General features: G+C 52.1%; 1 protein-coding gene across 11 annotated transcripts in view; it reads right to left on the reverse strand.

The window, feature by feature from the left end:
- LOC119979765 (cytosolic carboxypeptidase 3-like) overlaps positions 1-22,158 on the reverse strand; it is a 268,954-nt gene that overhangs the window by 53,663 nt on the left and 193,133 nt on the right. For 7 of the 11 annotated variants that reach the window (XM_038773093.1, XM_038822401.1, XM_038773078.1 and 4 more), the window contains exons 3-4: positions 11,907-12,070; positions 825-879 (exon numbers count right to left, since the gene is read on the reverse strand). In XM_038773093.1, the coding sequence (XP_038629021.1) occupies positions 825-879; positions 11,907-12,026 (175 nt within the window). In that variant the 5' untranslated portion in view covers positions 12,027-12,070. Of the gene's footprint in view, positions 1-824; positions 880-11,268; positions 11,481-11,906; positions 12,071-22,158 lie in introns of those variants that run through there. The other 4 variants (XM_038773113.1, XM_038773123.1, XM_038773140.1 and 1 more) reach the window with 2 other exon arrangements.

Below are 22,158 nucleotides of genomic sequence, written 5' to 3' on the forward strand. Positions count from 1 at the left end.
TTGCTTGACGAAGGCCTGGCCTAACTTTGGAGTTCAGGATAGAGGCTACCAGCGACCCTGGAACACCACATAAATGGGGACGGGGAGCATGTATCCGGTAGATCTTCCAGCTTCAGTGTCATCGAGGAGGTCCATTTTCCAGCCTCCGCGTGTTTCTGCAATGGTGGGTCAGTGATGGCAGTCGCCTGTTCATTATGGCATCCAGTTATGATGGTGGGATGTGTTCTATAGAATCATAGAATTTAAAGTGCAGAAGGAGACCATTCAGCCCATCGAGTCTGCACCGGCTCTTGGAAAGAGCACCCTACTTAAGCCCACACCTCCACCCTATCCCTGTAACCCAGGAACCCCAGCTAACCTATCAAGCCAGCTTGGCCATGGAAGAAGGTAAAAGACCCAGATGAATAATTCATTGTGCCAGGACAAAAGATATGGCTCAGTTTCCCATGGGCCTCTGGAACAGGAAAATCTCCCCATCCCCTCGCCCACCACGGGGATTGGTCCGACATGGGAGAATTCCACCGAGAGATCCTTCAATGTTGAGTGTGTGGAGTGTTCACGTGCTGGTTTATTATATCTCATGGCAGCACAGTGGCGCAGTGGTTAGCACAGCTGCCTCTTTGCACTAGGGACCCAGGTTCAATTCCGGCCTTGGGTCATTGTCTGTGTGTAGTATGCACTTTCTCCCCGTGGGAATTTAAATGGTATTCAGCTGCTTATTTATACAGTCAGAAATAATCTTTACAAATTCGAAACAGTAACTCCATCTTTCTTACACTGAATGGATTTACCCAGAATACAGACCGACAGCATGGGCAACTGACCTGCAAGGACTTCCGGAAAATGCTTCCTCATATATTGGATATATATATCTCCAGCCTGTTAAGAGAGGGCCAACATTACTATTTTACACAACACATGTCAAAAATGTGGCTTTATCAACATGAAACAGTTGCCAAAGGACACAGAGTAAAACTCCCTCTACACTGTCTCCATCAAACACTCCCAGGACAGGTACAGCACGGGGTTAGATACAGAGTAAAGCTCCCTCTACACTGTCTCCATCAAACACTCCCAGGACAGGTACAGCACGGGGTTAGATACAGAGTAAAGCTCCCTGTACACTGTCCCCATCAAACACTCCCAGGACAGGTACAGCACGGGGTTAGATACAGAGTAAAGCTCCCTCTACACTGTCCCCATCAAACACTCCCAGGACAGTTACAGCACGGGGTTAGATACAGAGTAAAGCTCCCTGTACACTGTCCCCATCAAACACTCCCAGGACAGGTACAGCACGGGGTTAGATACAGAGTAAAGCTCCCTCTACACTGCCCCATCAAACACTCCCAGGACAGGTACAGCACGGGGTTGGATACAGAGTAAAGCTCCCTCTACACTGTCCCCATCAAACACTCCCAGGACAGGTACAGCACGGGGTTAGATACAGAGTGAAGCTCCCTGTACACTGTCCCCATCAAACACTCCCAGGACAGGTACAGCACGGGGTTAGATACAGAATAAAGCTCCCTCTACACTGTTCCCATCAAACACTCCCAGGACAGGTACAGCACGGGGTTAGATACAGAGTAAAGCTCCCTCTACACTGTCCCCATCAAATACTCCCAGGACAGGTACAGCATGGGGTTAGATACAGAGTAAAGCTCCCTCTACACTGTCCCCATCAAACACTCCCAGGACAGGTACAGCACGGGGTTAGATACAGAGTAAAGCTCCCTCTACACTGTCCCCATCAAACACTCCCAGGACAGGTACAGCACGGGGTTAGATACAGGGTAAAGCTCCCTCTACACTGTCCCCATCAAACACTCCCAGGACACGTACAGCACGGGGTTAGATACAGAGGCTGCATACTTAGCCCGCTACTATACTCCCTGTGCACACACGACTGCGTGGCAAAATTTGATTCCAACCTCATCTACAAGTTTGCTGACGATACGACCATAGTGGGCCGGATCTCGAATAACAATGAATCAGAATAACTACCCTGCCTTGTCCTTGACCACCAGGGTGGCTCCAATGCCCCTCGGGACCACCAGCCTGGCCTTCACACCTGGTCTCTGCTTGAAATCTCGCCGGTGTAGCCGGTCAAGCCTGCGAGCCGGGAGAGGTCTCACCAGTAACTCCTGCTAGCCGGGAAAGGTCTTGCCGGTAACTCCTGCTAGCCGAGAAAGGTCTCGCCGGTAACTCCTGCTAGCCGGGAAAGGTCTCGCCGGTAACTCCTGCTAGCCGGGAAAGGTCTCACCGGTAACTCCTGCTAGCCGGGAAAGGTCTCACCGGTAACTCCTGCTAGCCGGGAAAGGTCTCGCCGGTAACTCCTGCTAGCCGGGAAAGGTCTCGCCGGTAACTCCTGCTAGCCGGGAAAGGTCTCGCCGGTAACTCCTGCTAGCCGGGAAAGGTCTCACCGGTAACTCCTGCTAGCCGGGAAAGGTCTCGCCGGTGTGGCCAGTAACACCTGCGATCCGGGAGAGGTCTCACCGGTAACTCCTGCTAGCCGGGAAAGGTCTCGCCGGTAACTCCTGCTAGCCGGGAAAGGTCTCGCCGGTAACTCCTGCTAGCCGGGAAAGGTCTCACCGGTAACTCCTGCTAGCCGGGAAAGGTCTCGCCGGTAACTCCTGCTAGCCGGGAAAGGTCTCGCCGGTAACTCCTGCTAGCCGGGAAAGGTCTCACCGGTAACTCCTGCTAGCCGGGAAAGGTCTCGCCGGTGTGGCCAGTAACACCTGCGATCCGGGAGAGGTCTCGCCGGTAACTCCTGCTAGCCGGGAAAGGTCTCGCCGGTAACTGCTGCTAGCCGGGAAAGGTCTCGCCGGTGTGGCCGTGACGCCTGCTAGCCGGGAGAGGTCTCACCGGTAACTCCTGCTAGCCGGGAGAGGTCTCACCGGTAACTCCTGCTAGCCGGGAAAGGTCTCGCCGGTAACTCCTGCTAGCCGGGAAAGGTCTCGCCGGTAACTCCTGCTAGCCGGGACAGGTCTCGCCGGTGTGGCCGTGATGCCTGCGAGCCAGGAGAGGTCTCGCCGGTGTGGCCGGTGACCCTTGCGAGCCAGGAGAGGTCTCGCCGGTGTGGCCGTGACGCCTGCGATCCTGGAGAGGTCTCGCCGGTGTGGCCGTGACGCCTGCGAGCCAGGAGAGGTCTCGCCGGTGTGGCCGTGACGCCTGCGATCCTGGAGAGTTCTCGCCGGTGTGGCCGTGACGCCTGCGATCCTGGAGAGTTCTCGCCGGTGTGGCCGTGACGCCTGCGATCCTGGAGGGGCCTCGCCGGTGTGGCCGTGACGCCTGCTAGCCGGGAGAGGTCTCGCCGGTGTGGCCATGATGCCTGCGATCCTGGAGAGTTCTCGCCGGTGTGGCCATGACGCCTGCTAGCCGGGAGAGGCCTCGCCGGTGTGGCCATGACGCCTGCTAGCCGGGAGAGGCCTCGCCGGTGTGGCCGTGACGCCTGCGATCCTGGAGAGTTCTCGCCGGTGTGGCCGTGACGCCTGCGATCCTGGAGAGTTCTGGCCGGTGTGGCCGTGATGCCTGCGAGCCAGGAGAGATCTCACCGGTGTGGCCGTGACGCCTGCTAGCCAGGAGAGGTCTCGCCGGTGTGGCCGTGACGCCTGCGAGCCGGGAATGGTCCCGCCGGTGTGGCCGTGACGCCTGCGAGCCGGGGAAGGCCGCCTCCAACAGGCTGCACAAAGTTTGATGAGCCTAAAGGCTCCCAGATCATGATTCACTGGATCGTGCCAATGAGGGTGTTACTCACGCCCAGTGAGGGCGTTACTCGCGTCCAGTGAGGGTGTTACTCACGCCCAGTGAGGGTGTTACTCACGCCCAGTGAGGGCGTTACTCATGCCCAGTGAGGGTGTTACTCACGCCCAGTGAGGGTGTTACTCACGCCCAGTGAGGGTGTTACTCACGCCCAGTGAGGGCGTTACTCACGCCCAGTGAGGGTGTTACTCATGCCCAGTGAGGGTGTTACTCCCTCCCAGTGAGGGTGTTACTCACGCCCAGTGAGGGTGTTACTCATCCCAGTGAGAGCGTTACTCACGCCCAGTGAGGTTGTTACTCACGCCCAGTGAAGGCGTTACTCACGTCCAGTTTCGGTGTTACTCACGTCCAGTGAGGGCGTTACTCATGCCCAGTGAGGGCGTTACTCATGCCCAGTGAGGGTGTTACTCATCCCAGTAAGAGCGTTACTCCCTCCCAGTGAGGGTGTTACTCACGCCCAGTGAGGGTGTTACTCACGCCCAGTGAGGGCGTTACTCATGCCTAGTGAGAGCGTTACTCACGCCCAGTGAGGTTGTTACTCACGCCCAGTGAGGGCGTTACTCCCTCCCAGTGAGGGCGTTACTCCCTCCCAGTGAGGGTGTTACTCACGCCCAGTGAGGGTGTTACTCACGCCCAGTGAGGGCGTTACTCCCTCCCAGTGAGGGTGTTACTCACGCCCAGTGAGGGTGTTACTCACGCCCAGTGAGGGCATTACTCCCTCCCAGTGAGGGTGTTACTCACGCCCAGTGAGGGTGTTACTCACGCCCAGTGAGGGTGTTACTCCCTCCCAGTGAGGGTGTTACTCACGCCCAGTGAGGGCATTACTCCCTCCCAGTGAGGGCGTTACTCCCTCCCAGTGAGGGTGTTACTCACGCCCAGTGAGGGTGTTACTCACGCCCAGTGAGGGCGTTACTCCCTCCCAGTGAGGGTGTTACTCACGCCCAGTGAGGGTGTTACTCATCCCAGTGAGAGCGTTACTCACGCCCAGTGAGGGCGTTACTCACGCCCAGTGAGGGTGTTACTCACGCCCAGTGAGGGTGTTACTCACGCCCAGTGAGGGTGTTACTCCCTCCCAGTGAGGGTGTTACTCACGCCCAGTGAGGGTGTTACTCATCCCAGTGAGAGCGTTACTCACGCCCAGTGAGGTTGTTACTCACGCCCAGTGAGGGCATTACTCCCTCCCAGTGAGGGTGTTACTCACGCCCAGTGAGAGCGTTACTCACGCCCAGTGAGGGCGTTACTCACGCCCAGTGAGGGCGTTACTCACGCCCAGTGAGGGCGTTACTCACGCCCAGTGAGGGCGTTACTCACGCCCAGTGAGGGCGTTACTCACGCCCAGTGAGGGTGTTACTCACGCCCAGTGAGGGTGTTACTCACGCCCAGTGAGGGTGTTACTCACGCCCAGTGAGGGTGTTACTCACGCCCAGTGAGGGCTTTACTCCCTCCCAGTGAGGGTGTTACTCACGCCCAGTGAGGGTGTTACTCACGCCCAGTGAGGGTGTTACTCACGCCCAGTGAGGGTGTTACTCACGCCCAGTGAGAGCGTTACTCACGCCCAGTGAGAGCGTTACTCACGCCCAGTGAGGGCGTTACTCACGCCCAGTGAGGGTGTTACTCACGCCCAGTGAGGGTGTTACTCACGCCCAGTGAGGGCATTACTCCCTCCCAGTGAGGGTGTTACTCACGCCCAGTGAGGGCGTTACTCACGCCCAGTGAGGGTGTTACTCCCTCCCAGTGAGGGTGTTACTCACGCCCAGTGAGAGCGTTACTCACGCCCAGTGAGAGCGTTACTCACGCCCAGTGAGGGCGTTACTCACGCCCAGTGAGGGCGTTACTCACGCCCAGTGAGGGCGTTACTCACGCCCAGTGAGGGCGTTACTCACGCCCAGTGAGGGTGTTACTCACGCCCAGTGAGGGTGTTACTCACGCCCAGTGAGGGTGTTACTCACGCCCAGTGAGGGTGTTACTCACGCCCAGTGAGGGCATTACTCCCTCCCAGTGAGGGTGTTACTCACGCCCAGTGAGGGTGTTACTCACGCCCAGTGAGGGTGTTACTCACGCCCAGTGAGGGTGTTACTCACGCCCAGTGAGAGCGTTACTCACGCCCAGTGAGAGCGTTACTCACGCCCAGTGAGGGCGTTACTCACGCCCAGTGAGGGTGTTACTCACGCCCAGTGAGGGCGTTACTCATGCCTAGTGAGAGCGTTACTCACGCCCAGTGAGGTTGTTACTCACGCCCAGTGAGGGCGTTACTCCCTCCCAGTGAGGGCGTTACTCCCTCCCAGTGAGGGTGTTACTCACGCCCAGTGAGGGTGTTACTCACGCCCAGTGAGGGCGTTACTCCCTCCCAGTGAGGGTGTTACTCACGCCCAGTGAGGGTGTTACTCACGCCCAGTGAGGGCATTACTCCCTCCCAGTGAGGGTGTTACTCACGCCCAGTGAGGGTGTTACTCACGCCCAGTGAGGGTGTTACTCCCTCCCAGTGAGGGTGTTACTCACGCCCAGTGAGGGCATTACTCCCTCCCAGTGAGGGCGTTACTCCCTCCCAGTGAGGGTGTTACTCACGCCCAGTGAGGGTGTTACTCACGCCCAGTGAGGGCGTTACTCCCTCCCAGTGAGGGTGTTACTCACGCCCAGTGAGGGTGTTACTCATCCCAGTGAGAGCGTTACTCACGCCCAGTGAGGGCGTTACTCACGCCCAGTGAGGGTGTTACTCACGCCCAGTGAGGGTGTTACTCACGCCCAGTGAGGGTGTTACTCCCTCCCAGTGAGGGTGTTACTCACGCCCAGTGAGGGTGTTACTCATCCCAGTGAGAGCGTTACTCACGCCCAGTGAGGTTGTTACTCACGCCCAGTGAGGGCATTACTCCCTCCCAGTGAGGGTGTTACTCACGCCCAGTGAGAGCGTTACTCACGCCCAGTGAGAGCGTTACTCACGCCCAGTGAGGGCGTTACTCACGCCCAGTGAGGGCGTTACTCACGCCCAGTGAGGGCGTTACTCACGCCCAGTGAGGGCGTTACTCACGCCCAGTGAGGGTGTTACTCACGCCCAGTGAGGGTGTTACTCACGCCCAGTGAGGGTGTTACTCACGCCCAGTGAGGGTGTTACTCACGCCCAGTGAGGGCTTTACTCCCTCCCAGTGAGGGTGTTACTCACGCCCAGTGAGGGTGTTACTCACGCCCAGTGAGGGTGTTACTCACGCCCAGTGAGGGTGTTACTCACGCCCAGTGAGGGCGTTACTCACGCCCAGTGAGAGCGTTACTCACGCCCAGTGAGGGCGTTACTCACGCCCAGTGAGGGTGTTACTCACGCCCAGTGAGGGTGTTACTCACGCCCAGTGAGGGCATTACTCCCTCCCAGTGAGGGTGTTACTCACGCCCAGTGAGGGCGTTACTCACGCCCAGTGAGGGTGTTACTCCCTCCCAGTGAGGGTGTTACTCACGCCCAGTGAGAGCGTTACTCACGCCCAGTGAGAGCGTTACTCACGCCCAGTGAGGGCGTTACTCACGTCCAGTGAGGGCGTTACTCACGCCCAGTGAGGGCGTTACTCACGCCCAGTGAGGGCGTTACTCACGCCCAGTGAGGGTGTTACTCACGCCCAGTGAGGGTGTTACTCACGCCCAGTGAGGGTGTTACTCACGCCCAGTGAGGGTGTTACTCACGCCCAGTGAGGGCATTACTCCCTCCCAGTGAGGGTGTTACTCACGCCCAGTGAGGGTGTTACTCACGCCCAGTGAGGGTGTTACTCACGCCCAGTGAGGGTGTTACTCACGCCCAGTGAGAGCGTTACTCACGCCCAGTGAGAGCGTTACTCACGCCCAGTGAGGGCGTTACTCACGCCCAGTGAGGGTGTTACTCACGCCCAGTGAGGGTGTTACTCACGCCCAGTGAGGGCATTACTCCCTCCCAGTGAGGGTGTTACTCACGCCCAGTGAGGGTGTTACTCATCCCAGTGAGAGCGTTACTCACGTCCAGTGAGGTTGTTACTCACGCCCAGTGAAGGCGTTACTCACGTCCAGTTTGGGCGTTACTCACGCCCAGTGAGGGTGTTACTCCCTCCCAGTGAGGGTGTTACTCACGCCCAGTGAGGGCATTACTCCCTCCCAGTGAGGGCGTTACTCCCTCCCAGTGAGGGTGTTACTCACGCCCAGTGAGGGTGTTACTCACGCCCAGTGAGGGCGTTACTCCCTCCCAGTGAGGGTGTTACTCACGCCCAGTGAGGGTGTTACTCATCCCAGTGAGAGCGTTACTCACGCCCAGTGAGGGCGTTACTCACGCCCAGTGAGGGTGTTACTCACGCCCAGTGAGGGTGTTACTCACGCCCAGTGAGGGTGTTACTCCCTCCCAGTGAGGGTGTTACTCACGCCCAGTGAGGGTGTTACTCATCCCAGTGAGAGCGTTACTCACGCCCAGTGAGGTTGTTACTCACGCCCAGTGAGGGCATTACTCCCTCCCAGTGAGGGTGTTACTCACGCCCAGTGAGAGCGTTACTCACGCCCAGTGAGAGCGTTACTCACGCCCAGTGAGGGCGTTACTCACGTCCAGTGAGGGCGTTACTCACGCCCAGTGAGGGCGTTACTCACGCCCAGTGAGGGCGTTACTCACGCCCAGTGAGGGTGTTACTCACGCCCAGTGAGGGTGTTACTCACGCCCAGTGAGGGTGTTACTCACGCCCAGTGAGGGTGTTACTCACGCCCAGTGAGGGCTTTACTCCCTCCCAGTGAGGGTGTTACTCACGCCCAGTGAGGGTGTTACTCACGCCCAGTGAGGGTGTTACTCACGCCCAGTGAGGGTGTTACTCACGCCCAGTGAGAGCGTTACTCACGCCCAGTGAGAGCGTTACTCACGCCCAGTGAGGGCGTTACTCACGCCCAGTGAGGGTGTTACTCACGCCCAGTGAGGGTGTTACTCACGCCCAGTGAGGGCATTACTCCCTCCCAGTGAGGGTGTTACTCACGCCCAGTGAGGGCGTTACTCACGCCCAGTGAGGGTGTTACTCCCTCCCAGTGAGGGTGTTACTCACGCCCAGTGAGAGCGTTACTCACGCCCAGTGAGAGCGTTACTCACGCCCAGTGAGGGCGTTACTCACGCCCAGTGAGGGCGTTACTCACGCCCAGTGAGGGCGTTACTCACGCCCAGTGAGGGCGTTACTCACGCCCAGTGAGGGTGTTACTCACGCCCAGTGAGGGTGTTACTCACGCCCAGTGAGGGTGTTACTCACGCCCAGTGAGGGTGTTACTCACGCCCAGTGAGGGCATTACTCCCTCCCAGTGAGGGTGTTACTCACGCCCAGTGAGGGTGTTACTCACGCCCAGTGAGGGTGTTACTCACGCCCAGTGAGGGTGTTACTCACGCCCAGTGAGAGCGTTACTCACGCCCAGTGAGAGCGTTACTCACGCCCAGTGAGGGCGTTACTCACGCCCAGTGAGGGTGTTACTCACGCCCAGTGAGGGTGTTACTCACGCCCAGTGAGGGCATTACTCCCTCCCAGTGAGGGTGTTACTCACGCCCAGTGAGGGTGTTACTCATCCCAGTGAGAGCGTTACTCACGTCCAGTGAGGTTGTTACTCACGCCCAGTGAAGGCGTTACTCACGTCCAGTTTGGGCGTTACTCACGCCCAGTGAGGGCGTTACTCACGCCCAGTGAGGGCGTTACTCACGCCCAGTGAGGGTGTTACTCACGCCCAGTGAGGGTGTTACTCACGCCCAGTGAGGGTGTTACTCAAGCCCAGTGAGGGTGTTACTCACGCCCAGTGAGGGCATTACTCCCTCCCAGTGAGGGTGTTACTCACGCCCAGTGAGGGTGTTACTCACGCCCAGTGAGGGTGTTACTCACGCCCAGTGAGGGTGTTACTCACGCCCAGTGAGAGCGTTACTCACGCCCAGTGAGAGCGTTACTCACGCCCAGTGAGGGCGTTACTCACGCCCAGTGAGGGTGTTACTCACGCCCAGTGAGGGTGTTACTCACGCCCAGTGAGGGCATTACTCCCTCCCAGTGAGGGTGTTACTCACGCCCAGTGAGGGTGTTACTCATCCCAGTGAGAGCGTTACTCACGTCCAGTGAGGTTGTTACTCACGCCCAGTGAAGGCGTTACTCACGTCCAGTTTGGGCGTTACTCACGCCCAGTGAGGGCGTTACTCACGCCCAGTGAGGGCGTTACTCACGCCCAGTGAGGGCGTTACTCACGCCCAGTGGATTCCAGAATAAGGGATATTATTTCTCTTCATCTGCTCAAGAAAATCTCTTTATTATATTAAACTGGTTAGTTACATCATTCCGCAACCTTTTAAGCTCAAGGGTTGAGGTTTCCCTTCTGCATCTTATCCTAATTGAGCCCATGAAGATCCCAAAATGGGCGGCATGGTAACACAGTGGTGAGCACTGTTGCTTCACTGCGCCAATGTTCCAGGTTGGATTCCCCGCTGGGTCACTGTTTGTGCGGAGTCTGCATGTTCTCCCCGTGTCTGCGTGGGTTTCCTCCAGGTGCTCTGCATTCCTTCCACAAGTCCTGAAAGGCGTTCTGTTAGGTAATTTGGACATTCTGAATTCTCGCTCTGTGTACCCGAACTGGTGGCGGAATGTGGCAACTAGGGGCTTTTCACTGTAGCTTCATTGCAGTGTTAATGTAAGCCTACTTGTGACAAGAAATATTATTATTATATCCTTCTAACGAATCTCTTCTATACCCTTCTTGAGGGGGCCTAACAAGTGAAATTGCCTCTTCTTTAATATCTCACCTCTTTGAGATAAAGGCCAATATTTCACTTGCCTTCTTGATTCCTATATGAATAAATGATTCAGCCGCAAGTTTATTTGCTCCCCAGGGTATACCTGGGTATTGTTTAGCGACTCTCAGGCAAACCATTCTGCCATCTCAATTTGGTGCCAATTTGGTAACAGCTCTGGCATGGCTCATTATGTAGTAATATTGTTTTAAGTTTGGTTAGTTAGATGGTGACCTGATCAATACTTATCCCTCAGCCAACAAGTCAAAATCAGATTGTTCGGTTATTGTGGTGTTGCTGTTTGTGTGAACTTGATTTCTGCGTTTTCTATACCATCACGATGACTACACTTCAGTAAGTTCCTCATTACGTGTCAGTCTGGTTTAGCACAGTGGCCTAAACAGCTGGCTTGTAATGCAGAACAAGGCCAGCAGCAGGAAACCCATGCAGACACGGGGAGAACATGCAGACTCCGCACAAACAGTGACCCAAGCCGGAAATCGAACCTGGAACATTGGCGCAGTGAAGCAACAGTGCTCACCACTGTGTTACCGTGCCGCCCATTTTGGGATCTTCATGGGTTCAATTCCCGTACGAGCCTCCCCGAACAGGCGCCGGAATGTGGCGACTAGGGGCTTTTCACAGTAACTTCATTAAAGCCTACTTGTGACAATAAATTATTATTATTAGGTCATTTTGAGATATTCTGTTGTTGCGAAAAGCTCAACAAAAGTGCATGTTATTCCAATTTGGTTGCCAAGGGGCCGTATACTCACAAAGACAGCATCCTCCATGACCACCGATACCCCTAAGGCAGCTCCTTTCGGTACAAAATCTCCTTTTTTGGTTCAGCTGATCAACTTGGGACAGCCTAAGTTGCTTAAATATCGAAAGGGCAGCTCCATTATTTTCTTGGACACACGTTTCCAGGATTGACAACTAGTGAGTCAGGCCAGTTGGAAAAAATAGAAACCATCATTGAACTGCATCGATGCATTTTCATTTTTGATTGGCCAGCAAAAACTGACTGAAGCAGCTGCCACTGAGGTCAGACATTTTGCAGTTGTCATAGAAACTGCATCTAACCAATCGGAAAGCACATTCATGAGATGCAATTCATTGTTACACAATCAACATGCGTTGCCTGAAATGGCGGCACTTGTGAATTCTGCAACCGTCTCATCTATTGTGAGTAGATGACATCACACCTATTAGCTTACTTGAAAATGATGTGGCACTAGATCATTTTGAGATAATTCTGGGGTCGATCCAGTGCCAAGTTCACTGACCTCAGCTATGTTGGGGATAGGTGCCAAGGGTGAGGACGGAATGAAGTCAATCAGGCTTCAGATTTCTGACTCTTTTATTGGGCTCTTACCCGGTGTCTGCTTCTCTCAATGGGTAGTATACTCACCTCTGGGTCAGCAGGTCGTCGGTTTAGGTTCCACGCCAGAAACGTAAGCATATAATGTACGCTATTGGAATGGTCAGGCTGTCCTGCACCGCCATTAGCAGCATCTTTCAGGTAAGACATTCAACCAAGACATCCATATGGCCTCTCACATGGAGGTAAATGATCTAAAAAAAAACACGAGAGTTCTCCCAAGTGTCCAGCTCCGATATTTATTCTTCAACAAACATCACAAAAACAGATTGTTACCTCATTCCTATTTGTGGCACCTTGCAGTATGCAAATTGGTTGGTGCATTCCCATGTAACAGCATTTCGATATTACATCATTGGCTGAAAAACCCTGAGGTCATGCAAGTTGCTATATACTTGGGGAAAAGGTGGTGTAGTGGTAATGGGTTCAAATCCCACCATGGCAGCTGGTGGAATTTAAATTCAATTAATAAAATCTGCCATGAAACTGCTGTCGATTACCAAAACAACCCATGCAATTCCTTTCTTCTTTTTTCGGGGAATACGCATCAGAAATTGTGAGAGCAAAGGTCATAGTGTCACTGGTATGACCTCACAATGACAAATGGCATCACAATCTTCTTCAATTCATTCATGAAAAGTGGATGTCGCTGGACTGGCCAGGCCGCCTCTTATTGCCCTTGAGAAGGTGGTGATGAGTTGCCTTCTCCAATTGCAGCTGTCTATCTATTGTAGGCAAGCCCAGAGTGCTGTTAGGGAGTGAATTCCAGGATTTTGACCCAAGGACAATGAAGCAATGGCGATATGGTTCTGAGTCATGACAGTGTTTGGCTTAGAGGGCTATCTGCAGGTGATCCCATGTAACTGTTGCCCTTGTTCTTCTAAATGGTAAAAGCCACAAGTTTGGAAGGTGCTGTTGAAGGAACCCTGGCGAGTTACTGCAGTGCATATTGTAGATGGTACACATCTATCATTGTGCGCTGGTGGTGGAGGGAGTGAATGTTAAAGGTGATGGATGAGGTGCCAATCAAGCGGGGTTGCTTTGTCCTGAATGGTGTTGAGCTTCATGTTGGAGCTGCCCTCATCCAGGCAAGTGGACAGTATTCCATCACACTCTTGACTTGTAACTTGTAGATGTGGACAGCCTTTGGGGAGCCAGGAGTGTTATATTCCACATGGTGAAAGGTAGAACTGGAACCTCCTCACACACTTCCAGAAGCATTTATATACAGAGATATATATTGCAAACATGTACTTCCTAACTCAACAACCAACTTTTCAGTCAGCTTCTATATACTGGTTGAGCAGCATATAGTTGGGCAGCACGGTAGCATTGTGGATAGCACAATCGCTTAACAGGTCCAGGGTCCCAGGTTCAATTCCGGCTTAGTCACTGTCTGTGCGGAGTCTGCATATCCTCCCCGTGTGTGCGTGGGTTTCCTCCGGGTGCTCCGGTTTCCTCCCACAGTCCAAAGATGTGCAGGTCAGGTGGATTGGCCATGATAAATTGCCCTTAGTGTCCAAAATTGCCCTTAGTGTTGGGTGGGGTTACTAGGTTGTGGGGATAGAATGAAGGTGTTAATCTTGGGTAGGGTGCTCTTTCCAGGAGCCGGTGCAGACTCGATGAGCCGAATGGCCTCCTTCTGCACTGTAAATTCTGTGAACATCTATCTATGAGCCCTTATCCGAAATTCCGAAGACCCCAAAATAACACTATTTTTCCAGAGCCAACATCATCATGAATGGGAAATCCCACAAGGCTCCTGGGTGATGTGCAGTTCCCAATGCATGCTGCAAATGCGCAGTTCCCAATGCATGCTGCACATGCGCAGTTCCCAATGCATGATGCACACGCGCAGTTCCCACTGCATGTTGCACATGTGCCGTTCCCATTGCATGCTACATATGCGCAGTTGTGCATGCTCTACATGCACAGTTCCCAATGCATGCTGCTCATGCACAGTTCCCAATGCATGCTGCACATGTGCAGTTCCCAATGCATGCTGCACATGCACAGTTCCCAATGCATGCTGCACATGCGCAGTTCCCAATGCATGCTGCACACGCGCAGTTCCCAATGCATGCTGCATATGTGCAGTTCCCAATGCACGTTGCACATGCGCAGTTCCCAATGCATGATACATATGCACAGTTCCCAATGCATGCTGCACATGCGCAGTTCCCAATGCATGCTGCACATATGCAGTTCCCAATGCACATGTGAAGTTCCCAATGCATGCTGCATATGCGCAGTTCCCAATGAATGCTGTACATGCACAGTTCCCAATGCATGCTGCACATGCACAGTTCCCAATGCATGCTGCACATGCACAGTTCCCAATGCATGCTGCACATGTGCAGTTCCCAATGCATGCTGCACATGCACAGTTCCCAATGCATGCTGCACATGCGCAGTTCCCAATGCATGCTGCACATGCGCAGTTCCCAATGCATGCTGCATATGTGCAGTTTCCAATGCATGTTGCACATGCGCAGTTCCCAATGCATGATACATATGCACAGTTTCCAATGCATGCTGCACATGCGCAGTTCCCAATGCATGCTGCACATATGCAGTTCCCAATGCACATGTGCAGTTCCCAACGCATACTGCACATGCACAGTTCCCAATGCATGCTGCACATGCACAGTTCCCAATGCGTGCTGCACATGCACAATTCCCAATGCATGCTGCACGTGTGCAGTTCCCAACGCATACTGCACATGCGCAGTTCCCAATGCATGCTGCACATGCGCAGTTCCCAATGCATGCTGCATATGCACAATTCCCAATGCATGCTGCACATACGCAGTTCCCAATGCATGCTGCACATACGCAGTTCCCAATGCATGCTGCAAATGCACAGTTCCCAATGCATACTGCACATGCGCAGTTCCCAATGCATGCTGCACATGTGCAGCTCCCAACACATACTGCACATGCGCAGTTCCCAATGCTTTTTCTCCTTGCTGTGTAAATTTAAATCTTCAGAGAGCCTTGCCCTGCTGCAGCTGAGGCTACAAGGGAGATAGTTGATTGGTAAGTAGTGGACAAGGTTAACAAAGACAAGCAAAGACGAGCCGTAGAGAATTGGATTAAACCTGATATCAAGCACCTTCCAAGCTTTCATTTAAAATGGCAGGAGATCTCTGGTTTGCTCCTCTGGCTCAATGTGTGAGGCCGGGAACATTGCCAGTGCCGGGGCCAGCATGCTGCAGACATGTTTGGATACTGTTGAGGGGAATGACTTCTCGGGGGAAAGCAGCCAAATTCATTGCACCACGGTTGGTTCTGCTGCAGAGGTGAGGAGTTAAAAGTGTGGGAATGCAATAGTTATAGGGGACTTGATTGTAAGGGGAATACACAGGTATTTTTGTGACCGCAAATGAGTCTCCAGGATGGTATGTTGCCTCTTTGGTGCGAGGGTCAAGGATTTCTCGGAGCAGTTGCAGTACATTCTGGAGGGGGAGGGTGAACAGCCATCAGTACAAACGGCATAGATAAAAAAAGGGATAAGGTCCTGAAAGCGGAATATAGGGAGTGTGGAAGAAAGTCGAGAAGTCGGACCTCAATGGTACTGACCTCAGGATTACTACCAGTGCCACATGCTAGTCAGAGTATAAATAGCAGGATATGTCAGATTAATACTTATCTGAAGAGATGGTGAAAGGGGGAGGGTTTCAGATTCCTGGGGCATTGGGACCAGTTCTGGAGGAGGTGGGACCTGTACAAACTGGACTGATGTCCTTGTAGGGGGTATTTGCTAGAATGGTTGGGGAGGTTTTAAACTAATCTGGCAGGGGATGGGAACCTCTGGAAGGATTCAGAGCAGGGGAATCAAGAACAAGAGAAAAAGACAGAAAGAAGTGTGGCGATTAGGAGATTTTCACAGTCACTTCATTGCAGTGTTAATGCAAGCCTACCTGTGACACTAATAAAGATTATTATTATTATGTGGGCAGCATGGTGGCAGTGTGGTTAGCACTGCTGTGTCATAGCTCCAGGGACCTGGATTCAATTCCGGACACAGGTGGGTGACTGTGTGGAGTTTGCACTTTCTCCCCTTATCTGTGTGGGTTTCCTCCGGGTGCTCCGGTTTCCTCCCACAGTCCGAAGGTGCAAGTTAGGTGGATTGGTCACGCTAAATTGCCCTTAGTGTCCAAAATGTTAGGTGGGGTTACTGGGTTACGGGGATAGGGTGGAGGCATGGGTTTAAGTAGGGTGATCTTTCAAGGGCTGGTCTAGACCCGACAGCCCAATGGAATCCTTCTGCACTGTACATTCTATGATTCTATGAAAATTGATCAGAGAAAACAAGGGCCAGTATCTGATAATGACACTGTAAAAATAGTAGGGACGGGACATAAAACATTAAAAGGCCTAGCCTTAAGGTTTTGTACCTGAACGCGCGGAGCATTCAAAGTAAAATGGATGAATTAGTTGCACAGATAGATGTAAAGGGATATGATATAGTTGGGATTACAGAGACATGGCCAAGGATGGGAACTAAACATTGAGGGCGATTCAGTTTTTAGGAAGGACAGATTACAAAGGAAAAGGTGGTGGAGTTGCATTTTTTATTAAAGAAGATATTTATATATCTTCACTACTACTGACGCCCGGCTGACTAAACTGCAAATCTCCCTTTTTTCTCTCTCTCCCTTTTTAAATAGTGGGGTTAGAATTTGCCACCCTCCAATCTGTAGGAACTGCTCCAGACTCTGTAGAATTTCGGAAGATGACCACCAATGCATCCAATATTGCCAGGGCCGCTTCCTTTAATATTCTGGAATGTAGAACATCAAGCCCTGGGAATTTGTCAACCTTCCAACAACATTAATGTCCCCAACAGCATTTTCTTACTAATACAGATTTTTTTCAGTTCTGCCCTCTCACTAGACCCTTGGTTCCCTAATATTTCTGGAGGGTTATCTGTGTCCTCGTTTGTGAAGACAGAACCAAAGGAGGCATTCAATTCTTCTGCCATTTCTTTGTTCCCCATTATAATTTCCCCAGATTCTGATTGTAAGTCCAGCTGAAGGTCTTCCTCCCTATTAGTGCCCGAGGGTCACTGGTGGACTCCTTGAGGAGAAGGGGCAGCTGGACTGAGAACTAAATGCCACATCCCCCCTCGTGTAGTCACTGATGGATGCCAGCAAGGGCCACAGTGAAGGAACGGTGCAGGACCAATGTCCTGGATCAAGGTCTCCCTAGTGGTTGCCAACCCCAATGTTGACCTTGGTGTGTTGGCCTATCGGGGCTATCGCCTCGGCCTGATGGTGGACAATTCCCTCCAGTTTCTGTTGCAATTTGAGGAATGCTGCCCCTTCCTGATGTTCCCGTGATTGCCGCTGCAGCTCCAGAAACTGATTTAGAACCGAGTCCGGAGGCTCGTCATCCCACTGGGACTCAGCAGAATCCTGCGGTCCAGCAGTCCTCTGAGTGCCGATGAACTCAGATGTACCTGCCTGGGCCTGCTGTGGACCAGGATATCGTATTGCTCTGTGTGACCCCGAGGCTGCTCGGGAACGTGCTCAGTGTGTATGTCGGTGTGTGTCTCTACACTAGTGGAGGTGTGGCGAGTGCTACGACAGGTCTTCTGCTGTGGTCTCCTCTGGTTCCTCATCTGCGGTGTCATTAGAGCTGGAGGTGGAGGGCCTGGTTTCTGGATTTCATCGGAAGCTTTCCCAAGGTGACTGTGAAAGAAAAGAGTGATCATTAGTGTACATAGAACATAGAACATTACAGCGCAGTCCAGGCCCTTCGGCCATCAATGTTGCGCCGATCTGTGAAACAAATCTAAAGCCCATCTACACTATTTCCTTTTCATCCATATGTTTATCCGGTGACCATTTAAATGCCCTTAATGTTGGCGAGTCCACTACTGTTGCAGGCAGGGCATTCCACGCCCTTACTACTCTCTAAGTAAAGAACCTACCTCTGATATCTGTCCTATATCAATCTCCCCTCAATTTAAAGCTATGTCCCCTCGTGCTAGCCATCACCATCCGAGGAAAAAGGCTCTCAATGTCCACCCTATCTAATCTTCTGATCATCTTGAATGCCTCAATTAAGTCCCCTCTTAACCTTCTTCTCTCTAACGAAAACAGCCTCGAGTCCCTCAGCCTTCCCGCGTAAGATCTTCCCTCCATACCAGGCAACATCCTGGTAAATCTTCCCTGCACCCTTTCCAATGCTTCCACATCCTTCCTATAATGTGGCGATCAGAACTGCAATACTCCAAATGCGGCCGCATCAGAGTTTTGTACAGCTGCAACATGACCTCATGGCTCCGAAACTCAATCCCTCTACCATGCCATTGAGCTTGTCGGAGAGGATGGCGACCTTGCCTGCGCTGATCAGCTACACCGGCTCATCCATCAGATGACCTCCATCCTGTGAGTGCTTTGTCCTGTTTTAGAGTCACCTGCTGTGAACCTCCTCTGACCCTTTCCAAGGCCAGCACATCCTTCCTTCGATACGGGGCCCAAAACTGCTCACAATACTCCAAATGGGGTCTGACCAGAGCCTTATACACCCTCAGAAGTACATCCCTGGTCTTGTATTCTAGCCCTCTCGACATGAATGCTAATATTGCATTTGCCTTTCTAACTGCCAACTGAACCTGCACGTTAACCTTAAGAGAATCTTGAACAAGGACTCCCAAGTCCCTTTGTGCTTCTGATTTCATAAGCATTTCCCCAATTAGAAAATAGTCGATGCCTCCGTTCCTCCCTCCAAAGTGCATAACCTCACACTTTTCCACATTGTATTCCATCTGCCACTTCTTTGCCCGCTCTCCTAGCCTGTCCAAGTCCTTCTGCAGCCCCCCTGCTTCCTCAATACTACCTGTCCCTCTACAGATATTTGTACCATTTGCAAACGTAGCAAAAGTGCCTTCAGCTCCTTCTTCCAGATCATTAATGTATATTGTGAAAAGTTGTGGTCCCAGCACCGACCCCTGAGGTACACCACTAGTCACTGGCTGCCATCCGGAAAAAGACCCCTTTAACCTGACTCTCTGCCTGCTGCCAGTCAGCCAATCCTCTATCCATGCCAGGATCTTACCCTTAACACCATGGGCTCTTAACGCATTTAACAATCTCCTATATGGCACCTTGTCAAAGGCATTCCGAAAATCTAAATAAATCACGTCCGCTGGATCTCCTTTGTCTAGCTTCCTTGGTACATCCTCAAAGAACTCTAACAGATTTGTCAGTCATGACCTCCCCTTGACGAAGCTGTGCTGACTCAGTCCTATTTTACCATGCACTTCCAAGTACTTTGTGATCTCATCTTTAATAATGGACTCTGAAATCTTACCAATGACTGAAGTCAGGCTAACCTCCCTATAATTTCCCATCTTCTGCCTCCCTCCTTTCTTAAACAGCGGTGTTACATTAGCCACTTTCCAGTTCTCTGGGACCCTTCCTGCCTCCAGTGATTCCTGAAAGATCATCACCAATGCCTCCACAATTTCCTCAGCTATCTCTTTTAGGACCCTGGGATGTAGTCCATCCGGTCCAGGTGACTTATCCACCTTCAGACCTTTCAGTTTCCCCAGAACCTTCTCCTTAGTGATGGCCACCACTACACTCGCCACTGTCCCCTAATTCTCCTGGAGCTCTGGAATCCCACTGGTGTCTTCCACCGTGAAGACTGTGCAAAGTAACTATTCAGTTCCTCTGCCAATGACTGGACAAGGACACAAGCTTTGGAGGAGATGAGGTCAGATGGACATGTGTGACTGTGAGAGAGTGAGTGGTGATGTCCCTTGAGCTGATAGTGAGATGCCAGTGGATGTGTGATGGGCTTTGAGTCTGTGAATTGAGAGTGATGAGACGGTTGACTTACTCGGGCGGAATGGATGTGATCATTCATTCTCTTCTTGCACTGGGTAGCTGACCTTTTCTGCACAGTGTTGGCACTGATCTCCTCTGCCACTGCTTCCCAAGCTGATTTGTGACCTTGCTGGGCCTTCTGCAGCCAGAACAGGGTAGAGCGGGGTAGAGGGCATCGTGGTGAACCGCAACTGCATCCAGTAGTCACTAAGTGAGGTGTCACTGAATTACAGAGCAGCAAGGTTCTTGGCTTTGGGAGCCATGTCTTCCGTGGAGTAATCCTGACATTGCAGACACTGAGAAGGACCTCTTGGCTGCTCTTTGAATATTGTGCCCAGAGAGAGGAAGAGGTGAGCTGACGAGGGGCAGGCAAATCAGAGGCTGCCCGGCTGTCCGCTACTGATTCGTCGTGTTTCACATCTGCGTGGATGGGAGGCAGGTTTGTGTGATGGACTGGGCTGTGTTCGCTGGAGTTTATTGCGGCCTTGGGCCGAGCAGTTGCCATACCAGGCTGTGATGCAGCCAGATAGGATGCTTTCTGTGGTGCATCTGTAAAAAGTGGTGACAGTTGATAAAATACAGGGTACAGATAATACAGAGCCGAAACCCACCATTGTGGCCTACAATAAAAGCCATTTTCCATGCCCACTCCTGTACTTAGTGCACTGTGGGGGAAACCCGGCCCTGATACCAGGACTCCTCACAGCTTAATTTTCCCACCTAACTCTGTATCATCAGAAAACTCAGGTACATTACTCTCAATCTCTTCCCCTTAGTCTTTATTATAGATTGAATAGTACTGATCCATGCAACTTATTTATAACTTTCATTTACTCTCTGCTTTCTGACCGTTAACCAATCCTCCATCCATGCTAACACTGTACATTACCCCAACTCCATGAAATCTGATTGCATTTTCACCTTTTTTGGTGCACCTTATGGAATGCCTCTTGGAATGCCTTAATACACCTAAACACTTCAGACAGAAAAAGACCAAGTGTCCTGAGAATATGAATAGGCAAACATTGAGAAAGGCTGAAAACTCCAAAATCCACGCCTCACAATTGTTTGTGTTAATCCACATGAATCTAAGGCAACAGATTTAACAGCTAGTTAAACAGAAAGACTGACGAGGTTTTCCAGGCCAAATTATTAAACAGGTCTCAAAGCTTGGCTTGTGCTGTGACCCAAACCAGATCAAGTCAGAATTCAATCAGTTTGCATCCCATTCAACTGATGGACGCTTCTGTGCGTATTACCGACCCCTGTGCATCGTGGGTGTTGACAAAGTCAGTCTTCGGAAAATAGGCCAGCAAAGCTCGGGAACAATTCCCAAAGGAAAATTTTACTTCTAACCAAACAAATGAAACCCGATAAACACCAGACCAGATGAGACTCTGACAGTTTATTTTCTAACACCAAAGCCTATCCGTGTCTTACATGACGACAATTAAACAAACATTTATTTGGCACAAAGTTCAGTGGACAGCTTCTAATATTACAGCAACGGGGATGAGAGACTGGAATTTCATTATCCTCACTGTTATAAGAAAGATGGCATGTATGTGGCCCCTTTCACAACCTCATGACATGGCAAAGCGTTTAGAATCAGTTAAGTACAGTCTGAAGCATCACAGAATCATAGAAATTACAGTGCTGACGGAGGCCATTCAACCCATCGAGTCTGCACCGGATCTTGGAAAGAGCACCCTACGCCCACGCCTCCACCCTAACCCAGTAACTCAACCTAAACTTTTCGACACTAAGGGGCAATTTACCGTGGCCAATTCATCTAACCTGCGCATGTTTGGCGGAGCACCTGGAGGAAACCCACGCAGACACAGGGAGAAAGTGCAAACTCCATACAGTCACCCGAGGCCGGAATTGAACCTGGAGCTGCGAGACAGCAGTGCTAACCACCGTGCCGCCCCCAATCACGTATGTAGTATAGTTAATGCAACAGCCAATTAACACATGGCAAGATCCAACAAACAAAGTGCGTTAATGATCAGATAAGCTGTGATGTTGACTGAGGGATATATATTGGGCAGGGCACCAGAGATAACTCAGCTGAAATAGTGCTGAAGGATCACTTACATCCAACCAGAGGAGGCAGACCAGGCCTTAGTTTGATATCTTACCTGGAAAAACTGCACATCCAGCACTGCACTGGAGTATGAGCTGAGGATATGGGCTCCAGTCTGAGGAGCAGGGCCTGAACTCACAACCTCCATCATCAGAGGCTATCCACCAACCAAGACTCAGGCTGACATTTAACAACACAAGTGTCCCAGTTTCAATGCTGCTCTGCGCTGATTCAGCCTCTCTCAGCATGCGAAAAGCGTTACAATTGGCACCATCACTTTGGTTGTTAGGCGGGGGGGGGGGGGGGGGGGGGGGGGCAAGTGGACAGTGTTACTATTCCTTATAACCTTCCAGTA

The sequence above is a fragment of the Scyliorhinus canicula genome, chromosome 2 (genome assembly GCF_902713615.1).
Source record: "Scyliorhinus canicula chromosome 2, sScyCan1.1, whole genome shotgun sequence".
In the NCBI taxonomy this organism is placed as follows: Eukaryota; Metazoa; Chordata; class Chondrichthyes; order Carcharhiniformes; family Scyliorhinidae; genus Scyliorhinus; species Scyliorhinus canicula.